General features: G+C 59.8%; 1 protein-coding gene across 17 annotated transcripts in view; it reads right to left on the reverse strand.

Moving 5' to 3' along the window:
• CTBP1 (C-terminal binding protein 1) overlaps positions 1–19717 on the reverse strand; it is a 37565-nt gene that overhangs the window by 8597 nt on the left and 9251 nt on the right. For 14 of the 17 annotated variants that reach the window (XM_063663447.1, XM_054484594.2, XM_054484603.2 and 11 more), the window contains 4 exons: positions 19408–19602; positions 16719–16873; positions 7551–7695; positions 4881–5087 (listed from right to left, as the gene is read on the reverse strand). In XM_063663447.1, the coding sequence (XP_063519517.1) occupies positions 4881–5087; positions 7551–7695; positions 16719–16873; positions 19408–19414 (514 nt within the window). In that variant the 5' untranslated portion in view covers positions 19415–19602. Of the gene's footprint in view, positions 1–4880; positions 5088–7550; positions 7696–11661; positions 16184–16218; positions 16874–19407; positions 19603–19717 lie in introns of those variants that run through there. The other 3 variants (XM_054484593.2, XM_054484592.2, XR_010125990.1) reach the window with 2 other exon arrangements.

The raw sequence follows: 19717 nt of genomic DNA on the forward strand, positions 1-19717 counted from the left end.
TCCCAACACTTCGGGAGGCCAAGGTGGGTGGATCACTTGAAGTCAGGAGTTTCAGCCTGGCCAACATGGCGAAACCTCGTCTCTACTAAAAATACAAAAATTAGCCAGGTATGGTGGCGGGTGCCTGTAATCCCAGCTACTCGGGAGGCTGAGGCAGGAGAATTGCTTGAACCCAGGAAGTAGAGGTTGCAGTGAGCCGAGATCACACCACTGTACTCCAGCCTGGTGACAGAGTGAGACTCTGTCTCAAAAAAAAAAAAAAAAAAAAAGGCAGAGATTGCAGTGAGCCAAAATCACGCCACTGTACTCCAGCCTGGGCAACAGAGAGAGCAAGACTATCTCAAAAAAAAAAAAGAAAGAAAGAATTAAACATTTATAACAGCATTACAAATGCCAAATGCCTAACAATAAACTTAATGAACTGTGTGGAAACCTTCTACTGATAACGACGAAACACTGTTAAGAAAAGTTAAAATAAATGGAGATCATATTTGTGTCCCGAAGGTTTGGTATTATTAGGAAGTCAGCGTCCCCAAAACTGATTTTAAGGACTCAACAAAATGAAAATTGATGAGCTGATTCCAGAACGGAAATGGAAAAGCACAGCAGCACCTAAAACAGCCAAGACCCTCGTGAAGAACATGGTGGAAGATCTCAAGGCTCAAAGCCGTGCAGACAGCGTCACACGGGAGAAAGGGAAGAAAAACAGGTCCACGGAACACAAGAGTCCAGACGGACCCACTCACATGTGGCCAACTGCCTTTCCACAGAGGAGCCAAGCCAACCAGAAGGAGGGCTCCTCGGCGCATCATGCCGCAGCGACCTGCCGTCCCGGGAAAGGGCGGGCCACCACCCCAGCCTCACACCATGTGTGAGTGGCAGCCCAAGAGACCCTGGACCTAGAGGTAGAAGCTTCCAGAAGAAAACACAGAACCTGGATGACCCTGGGGTAAACAGATTCCTCAGGACACAAAAGGTATTCACCTAAAAAACGGGTGATACTTTGGGCTTCATAAAAACTGAAAACATGTTCTCATCACAGAGAGATGTCAAGAAAGTGAAAAGTCAAGCCACCGCCTGAGATATTCGTAAACAAGTAAAAACAAAAATTTTGAAATTATGAAAATATCCACAGTGCATGTCGATCTGACAAGAACCTGACGCAGACCACGTGAGGGCTTCATAACCAACATGAAAAAGACTGCTGGAGGCGCTCCGAGTGGCCAAGGGCACAAAGAGGTGCTCAGCCTCCTCAGTTATCAGGAAACTGTAGGTTAAAATAAAAATATCACAAAATACCTGCTGGAAGTGCTGGAATTACACAGAGTGCTGGCAAGGATACGCGGCTGCCGGAGCATGACACTGCGCACCTGCCTGAAGAATAGCGACTCCTTCCAGGTGAAACAATGTCCTGCTCTGGGACTCAGAAATTCCACTCCTAGGTACAAACCCAAGAGACGTGAGTCTACGTGCACAAAAAAGATGGGCAGAAATGTGTTCACAGAAGTTTTGTTTGTAATATTAGCCAAAAACTTAGAAAATGCATCACCAAGAGTTTGGAGAAGCGAATCATGCTGTGTTCACGTGATGGAACCGTTACCAGAAACTGCTGGGTTGTATGAAAACACAGGTGAGACCCAGAGGCATCACCCCGACTGACAGGAGGTGGACACAGAAGGCCGCATGCCCATGATCCCACCTCGGCAGAGCTGGGGAAGGCCCTCTGCTCTAGGAAGTGGGACCCGGGTCCTCGCAGGGTTGTCTCGGGGCCGCTGCAGGAGAAGGGGGCCTGAGGGAGCGGTCTGTGTGCAGGCGCCTGCTCTGTCGACGTGCTTGTGGGTTCTTGGGTGTGAATGTGTACAATGTTTTCCTGTGTGCACCTAAGACAGTGCATTTTTCAGAAAGAAGGAAGGAAGGGAAGGAGGGAGGAAAGAAAAAAACAAGAAGGAGATGTAAGTCACAGGCACCAGAACCTCGTAGAGCAGAGGAAGCGGCCGCCCCCTCGTCTGCGCCGAGTGGCACCAACACCGTGAGCCACACACTGCCCAGGGCTTCCACATTCCTGTAGCCACCACATACGCGGATTCCACGCTAAGAACGACCCAGACACAGGGTGTGCACAGCAGAGGGCAGATGAGGACATGCACGCCCTGGGAGAGCCTGAGTGGCTGGTGCCCAGCACCGGCCCTACCTGGAGCACGAGGCTCTTCCACAGAGGGTGGGGATGGGGCTCAGGGACAAGGGCGAGGGGCGGGGCGGGGGACGGGACGCAGGTGTTCTGCCGTCAACGGTATCAGGTGGGCAGCCGGGGTGGGGCAGGGGTCCCGTCCACAAGGTAGAGGCTGCAGCGCCAGGGGGCTCCTGTCCCTAAGGACAGAACTGCTCCCCTCAGCTCCCGAGGCCGAGGGAGTGCTGACCTAGCCTGGGTCATCACGAGATCACCACAGACAGAGGGGCCCACGCCGAGAGCGAGGGAAGCAGCTGCACCCCAGCAGCTCCAGGGGGGCCTGCCCGAGAGCCCACAGGACGACCTGGGCCAGTGTAGGAGGGAACGCCCATGGCAAACCCCCACAACCTGCCAGGTCCACCCCGCACTCCCCAGGACACCAGGAGTCCCCGCCCCTGCAGTTCCCACACTCCTCAGGCCAGGCCTGGGTGGGGACCCCGGCAGGTGGGGTCCTTAACGAAGGGGGTGGCCACAGCCCTACCCTCTGAGGGCATCCTGACCTGGGTGCTCCAACTCCCACTCAGCACGGGGCCCTGGGAGGGGCCGGTTGGGCCCAGCTCCACACTCAGCCTGGGAAGGCGCCGCCCTCAGGCCTCAGAGTGGCCACGGGGAGGGCCCGGGGCCTTCAGGGCTGGGACCACAGACCCCGACCCCAGGAAGACAGGACACAGGACTCTGGAGACAACACACCCACCTACTCTTACCAGGGGAACTACAGACATCCCTGGCCACACAGACACAGCCCATACCCCCCGACATCCCACAGTCCCTCGTACACCCCAGGTGAGGTGTCAGACCTGTGGCTGCAGGACAGGCAGTGCCCTGCAGGCAAGCACACACGAGGCCCCTCCCGTCCTGTGGGCTTGCTCTGGAGACAGTGCAGGCACCGCCCCTTGACAAGGCCAGCAGGCAGCCCACGGAGCTGAAGGTCCACAGAGCCCCGAGTCCCCGGCCCCTCCCGACCTCTGCCCCCACCTGGGCTTCCTGCCCCGCCTCCCTCCTCCCGTCCTTCAACAAACCACACGTGCGGGCCATGACCCTGAGATAGGAGGGGCCGCCCAGGCCTCAGACGGGCAGATGTATGAGCAACGGGCGCCTCAGGGCTCTGGGATCCTTGCAGGCTCCAGCCAGCCCTGGGGTCCTGGTGGGGGCACCAGCAAGACCGTGAGAGACGTGTCCAGGAAGAGACAGGCACGTGTTCCATGCACATCCGTGAGCCAACCTCTCCCACTAACCTAGGTGTGGCCGCCTCACCGAGACCACCCGAAACGTCCGATTCCCCAAACGCTGGCGGGACAAGGACAGCGGTCAGCAGGAGTGGGCTGCCTGGATGTTTGGGAAGCGGGGGGCCGGCCGGTCAAGGGGAGTCCCTGGCATGGCAAGGCCCTTGCATCCCCATGGGGCCTCCTGGGGAACCCACGATCTGGGGAGACAGGCACCTGGGCCAAGGTGTCCAGGGGGTCTTCAGAAAACGTACACCACCCCCGCCCACCTTCTCAGGGAGCACCTTCCCACCCCACACCTGGGCCCCACCCAGATGCTCCCCCTCCCTCACGGGGCTCCTCACCTGGCTTCTCCCAGCTCTACTTTCCCCTAAGCCATGGCTCTACTCCCAGGATCTCACACGCTTGCCACTCTGAGCCCAATCTGGGCCTGGCTGTGTGGGGCCTGCTCACTGCTGCATGCCGGACCCAGGACAGTGCTGGGCCCAGGACAGGCGGCTGCAGAGCGAGTGGGCAAATGAAGAGCGAGGGGTCGCTGAAAGGCAAACCACTCCCCGGGGACAGGGCCAGCGCCAGGGGCAGCTGCTGGTGACCGCAGAGGAAGCCCACGGCTGCCCGAACCCCGGCCCCAGCAGGATCTACACAGCCAGCTCCAGGGAACTCAAGGGGTGAGCACGTGCTAGACCGTGGTTGATGTGCGTGCCCACACATATGCCTGTATCTATCTGTGTACGTGCCTAGGACTGACATCAATGTGTGTCCATGTGAGGTCATGTGTATGGTGTGATATCCATGTGTGATGCCCATGTGTGCCATGTGATATCCGCGTGTGTGCTGTGACATCTGTATGTCCCTGTGCAGCCCATGTGTGTGCTGTGTGAGGCTGTGTGCTGTGACATCTATGTGTCGTCTGTGTGTGCCCATGTGAGGCCCTGTGTGTGCTGTGATGTCCGTGTGTGATGTCTGTGAGGCCCACATGTGTGCTGTGGCGTGTGACATCCGTGCAGGCCCATGTGTGTGCTCTGATGTCTGTGTGAAGCTGTGTAGTGTGACATCTGTGTGTAATCTGTGTGCCCGTGAAGCCCATGTGAGTGCTGTGACATTCGTGTGTGTTATCTGCATGTGCCCATGAGACCCATGTGTGCTGTGATGTCTGTGTGAGGCTGTGTGTGCTGTGACATCCATGCATGTTATCTGTGTGTGCCCATGCGAGACCCACATGTGTGCTGTGACGTCCCTGCAAGTAGGGCACACAGCCTGGGATTCCCGAGCCCTGGTGCCCGTGCTGTGTGCACTCAGTCCTGTCCTGGGTTGGGACCGACACCTGCAGCAGCCCCACCCCGCCCTGGGCCTCTCCTCTTGGGCACAGCTGAAGAGCGGCAGCGCCAGACACAGGGAGGGGCACAGGCACGGAGCTGTGGCCGACGCACCGAGTCCGATGATGCCCAAGGTCTCCCCGCGGATCCTGGCGGCGCCGGACGCCACCTCGCGGATCTGCTCGACGCTCTGGACTCGTGTACCCTCCCGCAGCGCCTGGTGCAGCCAGGTGGCCCGCCGGTACAGGTTCAGGATGTGGCACAGCGTCGAGTCGGCCGTCTCCTCCACAGACGCTGCAGGCACGTTGCAGACGGCGATGCCTGTGGGGACAAGGACATGGTGGTCACCCCCAGGCCGGGCCCAGACTCCGGGAGGACACCGGGGCCGCCGTCGCTGGAGCGGGTTTGAAGCTTCCCAAGGAAGAAGCCAAAGGCTGTGTCCCCAAGGCCACCCTGGGAGGCCACGAACACGTTGCTCATAGGTCGGGTGCAACAGAGCAACTCCAGAAGCCCCACCTCCACTTTAGGTTCACGTGGCAGCACACGCACAGCAACTGCTCGGTGTGTGGTAGGGCTGGGGCATGAGATGCCGCCCTGACCCCTCCCAACTCAGCGCTGGCAGCCCAGGAAGAGACAAGCACGTCTCCCCGCGTCACGTCGCCACCCCGATTCCTCTCGGGGGTACCCTGCTGGGAGGCTGTGGCCAGGTCAGAATCTGGGTGCCGGCCCCACCTGCACACCCCTAGGTGGACATCCGCACATGTCCTCAGGCCTCCCCCAGGCCCAGCCGGGCCCCACAGCCCCTTCCGCCCTCCATGCCCCACCCCTGCACTCGGTAACACTGAAGCTGGAGCCATTGCTGGAAAGTGAGTCCATCCCACTTCTCCCAAGTGGCCAGGCACGCCCATGTGTGACCCCTACTCCCCGCTCCCAGCCGTGTCCCCAGAGACAGGCCCTTCCCCAGCCACTGCCCCTCCCTGAGCCTATTTACCCTCATCCCTGGGCCTCCCCTGCACGGCACTTCCCGCCCCATCCGGATGATTGCACTCCTGTGTCCGACTGGCCGTCCGTCTCCCTGGGGAGGGGGAGGGTGCAGGAGGCCAGGACAGGGCTGCATTCATAGGCCCGGAAGCTGGACAGGACCGCGTGGTTCCGCAAGGGGTCCCGGGGGCCGGGAGGGGGCCTGACGTGGGGCGGCGCAGGCAGGGGCTGCAAGAGGCCAAGGGTGGGATCCTGCACAGCCCCCAGACACAACTCACTTGAACATAAAAATGTTAAACAAGGGAGACTGAGGGAGAGCCAAGCTGGGTACCACACGAGATTGGAACAAAGGCCTCCTGAGGGTGGGCCAGATCCCAGGGGTGCCCCAGACCATCCCTGGCTGAAGAGCAGAGCCCAGGCCTGGGAAACTCCATGGGTAACAGAGATGGCAAACAGCAGGGACCGCTCAGAAAGCGCCAGGCCTGCACCCGACACCGCGGCCGGCCCTTCCCGGGACGCCACCACAGAGGCGAACGCGGGAGGAGGCTGGCACACAGGTTTGGCCCATGGGCGCCGGCGGAAGCAGGTGAAGCCAGCGCAGGAGGAGACCCCCAGATGGAGGCATGGCTTCTGACACCACCTGCGTCTCCCGCAGGAACACAGATGGTTCCGACTTTGCAATGCCATAAGCTGTATCCTAGGAAAAGGGAAGCAAAACTGTGAGGCGCTGGCCAACTGTGGGCAAGGGCAGGGTACGACCTCACCTGTTACCAGCATCGAGAGGAGAAAAAACAGACTGAGCCTGGCAGAAGACAGAAAGTGCGCTCCAAGCAGGACGGCCAAGCACCGCCCCGAGTTTGTTCTAATGAGTGTCTGTGCATGGATGCAGACACGTGTGCATGTTCCGTGTGCGTGTGTAGGTGCACGGGTGCAGACATGTGTGTTCTATGAGTGTTCCATATGCTGAGTGCATGAGCAGAGAGGTGCATGTGTTCTGTGTGATGAGCGTTGTGTGATCCATGTGCTAAGTGCACGTGCATGGGTGCAGATGAGTGTGTGTGATCCGTGTGCTGAGTGCATGTGCACAGGTGCAGATGAGTGTGCAGGATCCGTGTGCTGAGTGCACGTGCACAGGTACAGGTTTGTGCGTGTTGTGTGCTGAGTGTGCACGTTCCGTGTGCTGAGTGCATGTGCACGGGTGCAGATGAGTGTGCAGGATCCGTGCTGAGTGCACGTGCGCTGGTACAGGTGTGTGCGTGTTGTGTGCTCAGTGTGCATGTTCCGTGTGCTGACTGCACGTGCACGGGTGCAGATGAGTGTGCGTGTTCTGTGTGCTGAGTGCACATGCACAGGTACAGACGTGCATGTTCTGTGTTCTGAGTGCACATGTACTGGGTTGCGACACACACTGCTGTTCCCGCTGTGTCTTGGGACAGAGACCTATGAGCCCTATTACAGCCACACACTGACGCCTCTGCCCCTCACCCCCAGGGTCCCAGTACGCAAGCAAGGGGCACCAGCCAGACATGCATGCAGACCTATGTGGCAGCAGCTGCATGCGCGTGAAGCCGCAGCTGGATTTCCTGCTGCCCAAAAGAGAGGAAGTGCCCTGAGATGAGGCTCTGTGACGAACAGAATGGCTGCAACCTCATGCCGGCCCCAGACGGGACCACGCACCGCTGCCAGCCACACCAGGTGATGTGCAACGGGGTCCTCAGTGTGGCAGTGAAGCCTCCGTGGACGAAGCAAGACGGGACGGAGCTCGCGTGAATGGGCACAGGAGAGAACTCGGAGCCGGCCTACCTAAATCCCCGGCCGACTTGATGTCGATGTTGTCAAAACCACTGCCAATCCGGACGATGATGCGGAGGGCTTTGAACTTCTCCAGGTCCTCCCTGGTGAGTGTGATGGTGTGGTACATCAGGGCCCCCACAGCCTCGTTCAGGACCTGCAGCAAGGAGAAAGCACACAGGCTCAGCCCGGAACCTGCAGACCCTCGGGCTTGGCCTTCGGGGGTGGGGCTGAGCCCGGCTGCAAAATTAACCTGTGGCCCTCAGGCTTGTTCCCCAAGCACCAGCCCGGACACTGGGAGAGGCTACATGAATGCTTCCCCGCCATGCGCGGCCCCTCAACCTCTGCCCAGGCGTCCTGAGTCCCAGCAATTCCCGCCGCAGCCTCCTCAGCCGCATGTAGGCTGCAGGCTGGCACTGGTCAGAGTCGCCCGCTCCCCACTGTGGTGGCTGAGATGTTTCCTTTTGAGCGTGCGCCCCACCCTGAGACTCTGCTCAGCCTTGTGGAGGAAATGGGGTCCCGCCAGGCGAGGACACAGGAGGGGGGTGCAGCCACACCCAGGAAGGACACTGAGCAGGTGCAGCTGGGTGGGGCGGCCAGGGCACCTGAGACCTGCAGGCCCGGGGGTGCAGGTAGAAAGCGGTAAGTCCCCGCGGCACACAAGCACGTGGGCGGAGGCAGGCAGACGCCACCCAGCCGTAAGGACACAACCACAGGAGCATGCACTGCTCCCGTGTCGCCCAAGAACCCGCCCAGAAATGCTGCCCATGGCCGGCGAGGCTTGGGTCTGAGCTGTGTTCACAACAGTCACGTTTTTAATTTCAGTTTCCATGACAAATCCTAGACCGGAACAGCTCCCATGAACACAGACCTGGCACACAGCACAGCAGCCCAACCCTGGCATCTCCACTCAGCCAGCACATGGCATCGCTGTGGTCACAGCCAACCCCGCCCTGCCAAGGGCTCCCAGTTACCCCCAGCCCAGGGAGGGCGGGGGCAGCGTGGGGTGCAGAGGCACACGGGTGGAGGAAGTGCCCTAGGCAGAAGAACCAGGTGCAGCACTGGGCACAGGGTGGGGATGTGTGTGCACCACCTGCGCGTCCACCCACACCCAAACACATCCACCCGCACTCCCGTGCATGACAACACCCACCCATGGGTGCAGAGACGCTCTGTGCCAACAGCCATGGCTGAGGACACCAGGACGCGCAGGCCTCGTCCACATGGGCATGTCCGAGTCCCGGGAGACACCACTGAGCCTCCCATGAGGACATGACTCCCACCCACCACCTGTCCAGCGGGGCCCCAGGTACTCCTGATGGATCAACAGCGCAGGCTCAGCACAGAGGTTGCCGGGGCCTAGGTGGCATCTTTCCCTCCCTTCCTGCCGAGCACGGAGCCTGCGGATCCCGGAAGGCAGTGCCTGGGTTGCTGGACCGCAGGGCGTCCTGTGGGAGCTGACCCTGCCTGGGTCCTGGGCAGAGCAGCTGGTGTTGGGCAGGCATACGTGGGCAGGGTGAGGGCAGCCCCCAGGAAGATGCTCACCACCCAGCTGCAATCCCTTCTCCTACAGTGCCCGGACCTCCAGCTTAGGCAGAACAGACGATTCTCTTTGAGGCTGGCACAGCCTCCCTTCCCTCCTGCGCACTGCAGGGGACCTAGAGGAGAGGACCATGGAGGACCACGCAGACCAGGGCTACAGCAGAGGCTGGGCAGCAGGGCAGGGGAGCCCTGGGCTGGCCTGGGCATTCTCCAGGAAGAAGGGAAGGTTGGAGCATCTCAGCTGCAGGAGGCAGGGAGGCATCTACCCAGACTACGGAGGAGCAGGTGTACTACTCATCAGTTCACGGACAGGGCTGATGGCTGCCCCGGGCCTCCTGGGAGGGCTTTGAGGCTACATGCGTGCAGACCCCTGGTGCACCAGACGCAGTGTGGACGGGGTGACCCCTGGTGCACCAGACGCAGTGTGGACGGGGTGACCCCTGGTGTACCACACTTGACCAGACGTAGTGTGGACGGGGTGAGGCCACAAGGACAGCACGGGCGGGCAGAGGCCAGCAGTGGGCGACTAGTGCACAGCTGTGGTGGAGGTGAGCGGTGTGGCCAGCAAGACCCCCGCGCTGCATGGACTGGAGACGGACGCCCACACACCAAGGAGGTGCCTCAGGCAGCGTGGCAGAGCAGCCGCAGCTAAGAGGGAGTCACCTGCCGGTGAAGCTTCATCGGCACCCACTGTGGGCAGGACGGGCTGCGCATGCGAACGGTGGGCAGAGGCGCAGTGGGAGATGGGCCCTGGGGTCAGGGACAGGCCTGGTGCCAGACGTGAGCCCGGGGGGCCGGCCCGGGCAGCTGGATGTGCAGGGGCCCCTCCCACGGTGTGTGGGCAGAGGCTCGGCATGGACCAGCTGGACAGACCCACACCACACAGGCTTGTGAGTACGCAGGCAACAGCCTGCTTTCACCCCGAGCACTGGCCACGGGCTTCGAAAAGTCGATTCTGAACTGCGGCACGTCACCTCCCGCACATTCGGATGAGGCAGCGATCAGATTCATGTGAATATGATGAATATTCATCTGCGCAGCCTTAAGGTTGCTTCCCGCGTTGGCTCTTCTGTGATGAAAATTTGTCTATCTCATCGAGATAAGTTCTGAGAAGCCGAAACGTGCGCTGGCCAAGGGCCCTCCTTCGGGCTCCGGGCGCGCCCACCCAGCTGAGCTGTGAAGCGCAAGCTGCCTCCCCGACGAGGCTTTCATCACTTGCCTGTGCACGATTCTTAATACACTTTTTTCAGGTCCTTGCCCTTTTCCCTACTGAATACATGTTTAACAACGTAGTATTAGGTGAAAGCATTTCTCACTACAGGAATCTGAACACGGCTCGGGCACCCCATGCCCCGACCTCCGCCACGTACCAGGTTGGCCTGTGTTCAGCTGCAGGGCCAGAGCTGCTAGCATGTACGCTTTACCACATGGTGGCCACGTCATCCACAGGTCCACAGGCCAGGGTGCCACAGCGGCTCGTCAGCCTCAGGGTCTACCTTCCTTTCCCCCTCGTGGCTGCCACGTGGCTGCTCCACCCTGCCTGTTGCATTGGTCTCCCACGGAGAAAGTCTGCAAGAGGTGGGTGCAGCCAGGTGTGTCCCTTTAGATCAGGACCCAGCAGCCTCCAGAAACCACCTCCAGCCAACACCCACTGATGTGTCCCCTCCACCGCCGGGGGCTCAGCCCCACTCTGCTCAGTGCCCTCAACTCCAGTGCTCAGAGCAGGCTGGGGAAAGCCGGGTGCCCCGGAAGCTCGGCTGCCACCGGGCTGGAAACAGACCCCAGGACGCTCCTGGTGGCAGTCGGCTCTTGGAGGTCAGGAAGGGGTCCACCAGGCCCACCTCCTGCCATGCAGTTCTGCCACCTGCTTCTCTTGTGCTCAGGACTCGATGACGTCGCACTTACCCTTCCAGACCTCGTGCACAGGGGTGGCTTACTCTGTGAAACTGCTGCTCACATCAGGTCACCATCAGGGCAGGTGTTTCTCTACGACACGCAGCCACATGTAGGCCCAGGGTGGGGCTGGGCCGAAGACCGCAGGTTTCAGATTTCCAGAGAAACTGCCAAAGCACCATCGAGACCGACACGGCCGTTTCTATTCCATATGAAGGGACAGACTCAGGCTCCCTCAGCATGGCTGGTGCAGAGCTCGGCGCAGGCCAGGCCAGTGGTTACTGGCGGTGACTGCTGCACCCATGAGAACCCCAGAGGCGCACCCCGGTTCTCATCACTGCTCTGTCTGTACCAAACACCACTGCCCTCATCCATTTTCTGTCGGGATTTTTCTGTTTCTACTGATTGGGAGGAGTCTTTGAATATATAAACTTTTTCATTTATGTATTTTACAGACACGATCTCGCGGGACTGCAGTGGTGTAATCATGACTCGCTGCAGCCTTGACCTCCTAGGCCGAAGCGATCCTCTGGCCTTGGCCTCTGGATATGCTGGGATGACAGGCACAGCCCCTGCACCAGCTCTGAGTATATCAGACATTCACTCTTAGGCTGGCATACAAATTGAAAATACCCAACACCTACCTCTCACCTGTTTTATTTTTAAAATTTATTTTGCTATCTCATTCTTTCTTTTTTTCCTTTTTGAGACAGAGTCTTGCTCTGTCGCCCAGGCTGGAGTGCAGTGACACGACCTTGGCTCATTGCAACCTCCGCCTCTTGGGGTCAAGAGATTCTCCTGCCTCAGCCTCCTGAGTATCTGGGACTACAGGTGCGCACCACCACACGTGGCTAATTTTTGTATTTTTAGTAGAGATGAGGTTTCACCATGTTGCCCAGGCTGGTCTCGAACTCCTGACCTCAAGTGACCCACCCGCCTCAGCCTCCTAAAGTGCTGGGATTACAGGCGTGAGCTGCTGCACCCCACCTTGCAATGTTGTTACTTCTAACGGCCATTTAATCAAAGTGACCTTTTCCTCTGTAGTACCACATTTTCTACAGAAAACACTGTATTTTCTGTATTGTCATAACCTCAGGTAATAAACACATTGTCTTGCAAGTGTTCCTCTAACTGCTCTTCATTCAAACACGTGGCCGCTTCAGTAGGCAGTGAGCATCTGTGGTCGGGGGAGCTGCTGCAGTTCCTGAACGGCCACCCCAGGGGCCCCAGAATTCACCGACTCCCCAGTCCTCGGCCCACACACCTGAAAAGCCACTGCCTGAGTCCTTGGGTCCTGCCGGGTGGGGCCGTCTCTGGTCCTCTGTCCTGTCCACTCTTGGTGGTACCAACACTGCCCAACTGGATCTTCTAGACCCGAGAGTGGGTTCTGGGGTCTGGACATGCCCTGCGGGGGCCGCACTGCACCCAAGGCTCGGCTGGGCACTGGGCGGTCTGCCTGGAAACAGGCCCCTGCATACGGCGATGGGGTCTCTGTCCTCTCAGCCCTAGAAGCGACAGTGACCCGGTATTAAGGTCAGAGCCCACGGCAGCCTGTCTCTGTGCCAGCCGCCAGCAAGAGACCAAGGGGCTCCGGGCCTGTCCTACGCTCCATTACCATGACAACGCCAGCTTGCGTGTTTTTCCCAGTCACCATGACAACGCCAGCTTGTGTGTTTTTCCGGGATTTCTAATCACTTCGTTTCCTGCACAGCCCCAGCAACTGTCTGGAGGAGCTTTCTGGTGGCCTCCCCACCCCCAAGGCCTGGAGATGCTTGTCTTGCAGGAGTGCAACTGTCCAGCTGGCTGCAGGTCCTCGCAGGCCACTGAGTCCTGTGCCCTCCTGGAGCCGCCCTGCCGCTCCAGGCCCTGCAGCCCACACCGGACGCAGCCTCCGGGCTCCAGGGCTTCCTTTTTCTTGCTCAGCAGTTTGATCAGATGTGCAGTGCTGGGCTGAAAACCCTTCTCCTGTGGAAATTCCAAAGCAGGCGGGTGGGGCTGGGCTGAGTCTTGTGTCCCGGTGGGTGACATCCCCCCGCAATGGTATCAGTAAAATCCTATCCTGAACCCGAACAGTGGGGCACCTCCCAGGCCCCGACATTCTTCCTGTTCCTCCTACGACCGCACTGACGGTATCACATCTCTCCCTCCGCGGCACTCAGACAGCGGCAACATCCAACCAGCTATGCGGGAAGTTTCTGCCCCAGGAGGCAGAAATTCCTGACTAACAGTGGCACACGAAGCAGGCGTTCAGTTTCCTGCCACGCCAAAGCCTGGAGACAGTTGGCCTGCGGCCCCACTGCCCTCTCCACAGCCACGAGGGTCCCTGCCTCCTGTCTTGCTCCACGGTTCCCAACACGCGGCTCCCCTCACGGTCCAAGGTGGCTACCCAGGGTTCCAGCCAGCAGGGACAGGGAGGGGACAGCAGGGAGAGGCCCTGCTCCCCTCTGTGCTGGAGCTCAATCCTTTGGCCACCCCTAGTGGCAAGAAAGCGTGGGCAGCCAAGTCCTCCCGCAGGACCACACACTGTGAAATGTGGACTCGGCATCCAGGCGGCCCCCGCAGACTCCACACACAGCCCCGGGAGGCAACAGCTTCTCTTCCCATCTCTGGCTTCTGCAATGTCCCCGTGTCTTTGAGCTTCCTGTTTTTATGAGATTTTCACTCATGTTTTTAATTTCAAGCTCTCCTGGTTCTCGGGGGCTTTCTGTGGTGCCAGCTCTGCTTCTGGTTAGGGGCTGCTTCAGGCCCCTCCAGGATGCCAGGACGGTTCCCAACACTCTCGTCGTCTCTTCCAAGAATCCAGCTGCATCCCCTGAGGCAGTTTTCTGTGTATTTACGTTGTCCTTTCTCTGCCCTGGGCTGTGCAGCCTGGGTGGGGAGCAGGAAGTCTGTCTCATGCCAGGGCCCACGCCGGCCCCACCCCGACCACTGATCTGCATTTTATATGAACCTGTCAAGGCAGTTTGGGATTACTGCAATTTTAGAAAAACATCTGTTTTGCCTTAGCTTTCCAATTTGTTGGCAAAACTTGTTTGAGTATTGTTTACAACACCGAAAGTTTTCTACGAGCCTCTTTTTCATTCCTACATGTATATCTTTATTACAAACCCAGCTTCCCAATGAGAAAACTGTACCTAACAAACGGCACTGTCAACACTGAGCTGGTGCCACACGACTCCGTCAGGTGTGCACCATGGGCAGTTCACCCACAGCCCCTTGCATGCGTGTGGACACGCCCACATGACGTGCCAACGTGCCCATGTGCCGACTCCAGACACCGGCCTGCCGGCGGCTCCCCCACCCACACCCCAGGCCACTGTTTCCGTCACGCTAATCCTATCACCTGGGGATGAAGAGATTATACAGTGTGCACCCCTCGAAACCAGCTTCTTCACTTGCCATCACGCTGCTGAGATCACCCAGGGTGTGGCAGGGACCCAGAGTTCATGCCTGTTGCTGAGGAGGACACCGAGGGAGGTAGCCAGCATTTGCCTGGCCACTCACCCACTGAAGGGCAGCCGGTTGGGGGTGTCCTTCTGGTTTGGGCTATGGTGAGTTAAGCTGCTAGGGAGCATGATGTGCAGGTCTGCATGTGGACACGCATTCCGAGTCTCCGGGATAAAGCAGTGTGGCCACTGGGCGTGTGGACGCACATTCCGAGTCTCCGGGATAAAGGAGTGTGGCCACTGGGCTGCATTACAAGCACACATCTAACCACGTGAGAAACCGTGAAGAATCTTCCAGAGCAAACGCCCCAGCAGACGCTCCCAGCAGACCACGCACATTTTTAACATCAGGTTTTCTTCTGTCCATTTTGGAAATGCTTTTGCTGTCGTCATCACTTCTAACCCCTTCCCTCTCTTGTTCTGAAGTTTCTGCAAGAGCGACTCTTCCTCATCTCGCCCTCTCCCGCGTTCCCTCCTTCCCTCCTGTCTGCTGCTGCCTGGTCAGCTGGTAAACCCGCCCCTCAGTTCCCCCATTCGGCTTTGGCGTTTCTCAGATCCGCATCTCATTTTCTCCCCTAACGCTGCTACGCCCCGTTCCAGGGTCATCAGCAATTCGTCAGGTGTCTGGCCCAGCCTCCCGGGGGCTGGGCTTGGGTGACGGGCCTGTGAGCAGCACGGGGAGCTCCTGTGGACGACACCACTTTCCTGGCTTCTGCGTTTTGCGCATCTCCTTGACTGCCTGGTTACCTCTGCTTGCATGTGATGGACCCCACACCAGATGATGATTTGTAGAAATGACCCGAGGCCAGGGCTGATGCTGTCTTCCTCTAAAGGGGCCGTCCCACTTCTTTCTGCCAGGCACCTGGCGCCGGCAGTGCGGGGTCCCCGAAAATCCAGATTCAAGGTTTCCCGGACATCAGCAGGCTGTGTGCCGATCGTGTGGAGCGTCAGAGTCCAGGTCACCCTCACTCCAGGTATCACCTTTCAGGCCATGCATACGCCGGCAGGGCCCCACACCCAGCAGGCCAGTGATGCCACCAAAGCCAAATTCAGCCTCTCAGCCACTTCTTCCAGAACAGCCAACACCCCAGGCCAGAGTTGGCAAGGCCTGCCCATTCCTGCAGGTTCTAGGCCTCTCCGGGTTGCAGCCTGGGCCTGGCCCTATCCTGTGAGCTCCTGGGGCCCCAGCTTCTTCGTCTGTCTTCAGGGAAAAGCTGCTCTGAATCACTGATCCCTGGCTACAAGTAGAAGCCAGACCAACCTAGTTCTCATCATGGAGGAGCCTGTGGGTCTCCTGAGCAAACATGAATCAGGAAAGCTGCCCAAAGGCTGCTCACTGCTGGACCACAGCCAGGTCGCGGGCAATACCGAGACCGCCCGTGTGAAAACCGCTGCGTAACTGGGGCCGGGGGAAGCACCTCACTCCACCCCCGCCACAAAAGCTGGCATCCCGAGGACCTGCTCCCTGGGAAAAAACTGAAAATGAATCAAGAAGCCACAGGGCAAACCCGGTGTCCACCTCCTGATGGGGCTCAGGACAAACCCGGTGTCCACCTCCTGACGGGGCTCAGGGCAAACCGAGTGTCCACCTCCTGACGGGGCTCAGGGCAAACCGAGTGTCCACCTCCTGACGGGGCTCAGGGCAAACCCGGTGACCACCTCCTGACGGGGCTCAGGGCAAACCGAGCGTCCACCTCCTGACGGGGCTCAGGGCAAACCGAGCGTCCACCTCCTGACGGGGCTCAGGGCAAACCGAGCGTCCACCTCCTGACGGGGCTCAGGGCAAACCGAGTGTCCACCTCCTGACGGGGCTCAGGGCAAACCGAGTGTCCACCTCCTGATGGGGCTCAGGACAAACCCGGTGTCCACCTCCTGATGGGGCTCAGGGAAAACCTAGTGTCCACCTCCTGATGGGGCTCAGGGAAATCCCTGTGTCCACCTCCTGATGGGGCTCAGGGCAAACCGAGTGTCCACCTCCTGACGGGGCTCAGGGCAAACCCGGTGTCTACCTCCTGATGGGGCTCAGGACAAACCCCGTGTCCACCTCCTGATGGGGCTCAGGGCAAACCCCGTGTCCACCTCCTGATGGGGCTCAGGACAAACCCCGTGTCCACCTCTTGATGGGGCTCAGGGCAAACCCGGTGTCCACCTCCTGACGGCGTGGGACGACTGGGACAGAGGCCGCTCCTGCCCCAGTGGCACCCAGACCTGCTGCGGCCTGGGCTTGCCATGCTCCCGTCCCTCCCCACTCCCCTCCAGCGTGCGGTTCTGCCAGGCCCAGGCCACCACGTGGTGGTACCTTCTCGTGGATCTCCTGCGTGGACTGCGCGTCGCAGAAGGCCACAGTGGCCACGTCCTTCAGGATGGGCATCTCCACTGTGCAGTCCCGGCCATCCAGCAACGCCACCAGGGGCCGCGGGTGCAGGGGCCCATTCATGATCGGAGGTCGGACGCCTGCAAGACAGAGGCAAGTGCTCAGCCTCGCACCACTGCGGCCCCGTGGCCACAACCCACTCCACGCCACCCACTGCGCATGGGCCAACGAGGGCCGACCGCCGGGGGTTTTCTAGTCCATATGTTGTAATATTCGTAAAAAGTAAAGTAAAAATCCACGGGAAAGACACACTCGTGTGTGCCTCAGCTCGCCGACTCGAGTGAACACAGACTGTGGATACCCACTACCATCTCCCTTGGGCGCAGGACCTCCGAGACCCTCCAAGACCCTCCGAGACCCCCCAAGAAATCTCCAGACCCTCCCAGGCCCTCCAAGACCCTCCCAGACCCTCTGAGACCCCCCAAGACCCTCCCAGATCCACCGAGACACCTCCAGACCCTCCCAGGCCCTCCGAGACCCTCCAAGACCCTCCCAGACTCTCTGAGACCCCCCGAGAACCTCCTAGACCCTCCGAGACCCCAGGGCAGCTCCATGAGGCAGGGGGACAGCAGGAACCCAGGAGGACACAGATGGCAGCACGGGGCTTTGGGAACATGGTTGTCCCTTTCCTGCCTGGGCTACCACGTGGCTGCCCGGAATCCCTGATGGGGTCACCAGTGTTTCACGTAGGACGCCCCCCACCCTCTGCCTGGCATCCCTTCTAATTATAGATGTGAAGGGAAAAGAAACAGAACAAAGGAAGAAAAGGGTTAAAACCTATTAAAGTCCACTCTGTGCCCTGACCTTCCCAGAACGAGATGATTAAAGATTATTAATACCCATTCCTTTCGCATATGACACAACTAAGCTTCATCGGGGCCAACTGGAGAAATAAGGGTTCTGAGGCATCACAGAAGCATGGCAGCTTCCAGGCACCGCCTGACTGCCCCGTGCCAGGCAGGGAGCACCAGGTGGGGCCACTGTCAGCCCCACGGCAGCTGGGCAGAGGCGGAGCTGGGGCCAGAGCCCAGCCGATCCACTCCCCGACAAAGACCGGCCACAGGAGACCAAGCAGTACCCCGGACCGTTCGGCCAGCAGGAGGGGAGGCGCAGGACAGAACCAAGGAGCAGAGTGACCCAGCAGGCTCCCCAGTGGCCGCGGCCACAAGCACACCCTGCCCAGTCTCCCGCCCCATCCCCCTGCAGGTGAGCAGAGGCCACCGAGCTGCCAGTATCTAGGAGGCAGGGAAGTGCCTCCTGGAACCCACGGCAGAGAAAAGAAACGCTCTGGTGGACAGCCCAGGGGTGCAGTGGGCCTGCAGCACACGCCTGCAGGGGACGGGGCATGGGTCTCCACTGACCACCCCAAAGCCGAGGGCTCCCAGTATGGCTGGGCCCATGCCCCTCCCGCAAGGTCCTCACGCCCTGGCGTCCTCGGAGGAGCCACTGGCCATTCCACCCACTTGCCTTCAAGACACGAAACCAGATCCCAAACGTGAGGTCTGCACGGTCAAAACCGCGTCCTGGTTTGCCTTTTCCTTCATTCCCTCTGGACTGGAGCTGCCCGTGAGCACCACAGGCAGCCGCCCAGTGACACTGTACATGGCCTGCCTCTGCACGCGGACTCCCTCCCAGCTGTGTGTGGTGGTGATGACTTCCCGTAAGCGGAAAGGTTTATGTTGCTGTTTCTGAGTGAGTGGATAGACACCCGCTCTCAGTATCCTTGGATTTCACTTCTGATGAGGAAGGTGTGGACACGCGGGACCACTGCAGACAGCTCGGCTGCGTCAGAACTGCCTGGGGGGACGCCTGGGTGCTGGGTGAGTGGGAGCCGGGTCCCTCATTGGAACCATGTCGGGGGACTCCCGGGTGCTGGGTGAGTGGGAACCGGGTCCCTCGTCGGAACTGCGTGGGGGACTCCCGGGTGCTGGGTGAGTGGGAACCAGGTCCCTCAGCTGAACGGTGGGGAGGGGGGAGCAGGTGGAGACAACAGGCCCCATCAGGCTCAGGCACCCAAGGTGCCTCCTCACATCACCCACAAGCTGCCCCCGACCACCGTGCCAGGGTTCCCCTGGACAGCCCACCCTTGCGGGCTTGGGGACACACCCAGGATGCTTCATAGTCACATGGCCTGTGCTGAAGCAGGCTTTGCAGCACCCCCAAGCCCAAGGCTGTTTCCGACTGCACGCACTTCCAGGCCAGAGAGCACAGACCAACCACAAGGAATAGCTCCACGGGGGCCGCGGCCCTGCTCCTGGGCCAGCCAGGTGGACACCTGAGACTTCCAGGGTTCCGTGTGGGGCTCCGCCCTAGTGCTGGGGCCTCCACGTGGAGGCCCTCCGTGCCTCTCAGACACTTTCCGACAGAAACAGACAGCAGACGCCACGGACAGGCCTGACCACAGCTGTGCTCTGCCACCAGGTGTGCAGGAAGCCCTCCCTCGAGGGGCACCTGTCCTCGCCCAGAGCACACTGGGGGCCAGGTGGCAGCAGTCGGGCCCGACGCCTGCACAGCCCAGGTCCCTCGACTTGATCCGAGGCAGTGCCTCCTCCACACGGTCACAAAGAGACCGGCCGGCTTCACTCTGCCGCCGACGCCAGGAACCCCTACCAACCTGACATCTCTTAATATGGGCTCAGCTTCCACGACCATGAATTCGACTTTTCAAAGCTTTTTATCTTCAGGATCCCCAGGCAGAACCGCGTCCTGTCTCGGAGCCTCATCCCACGTCCTTAATTGTCTCGAGCCAAAGCGCTCAGGCTTCTGATCCGCGGCAATCACTGAAGCCTGCGTCGGGGTCAAAGTCTTACTAAAAATTAAACACAAGAGACACATTAAAATGCCATCGAAGGTCCGACCAGAACTCACAGACTCCAGGGAACGCCTCAGAAGTGGACCTCACTGCATCTGCCACACCCGGGCTG

This window comes from Pongo pygmaeus, chromosome 3 (assembly GCF_028885625.2).
Source record: "Pongo pygmaeus isolate AG05252 chromosome 3, NHGRI_mPonPyg2-v2.0_pri, whole genome shotgun sequence".
Classification (NCBI taxonomy): Eukaryota; Metazoa; Chordata; class Mammalia; order Primates; family Hominidae; genus Pongo; species Pongo pygmaeus.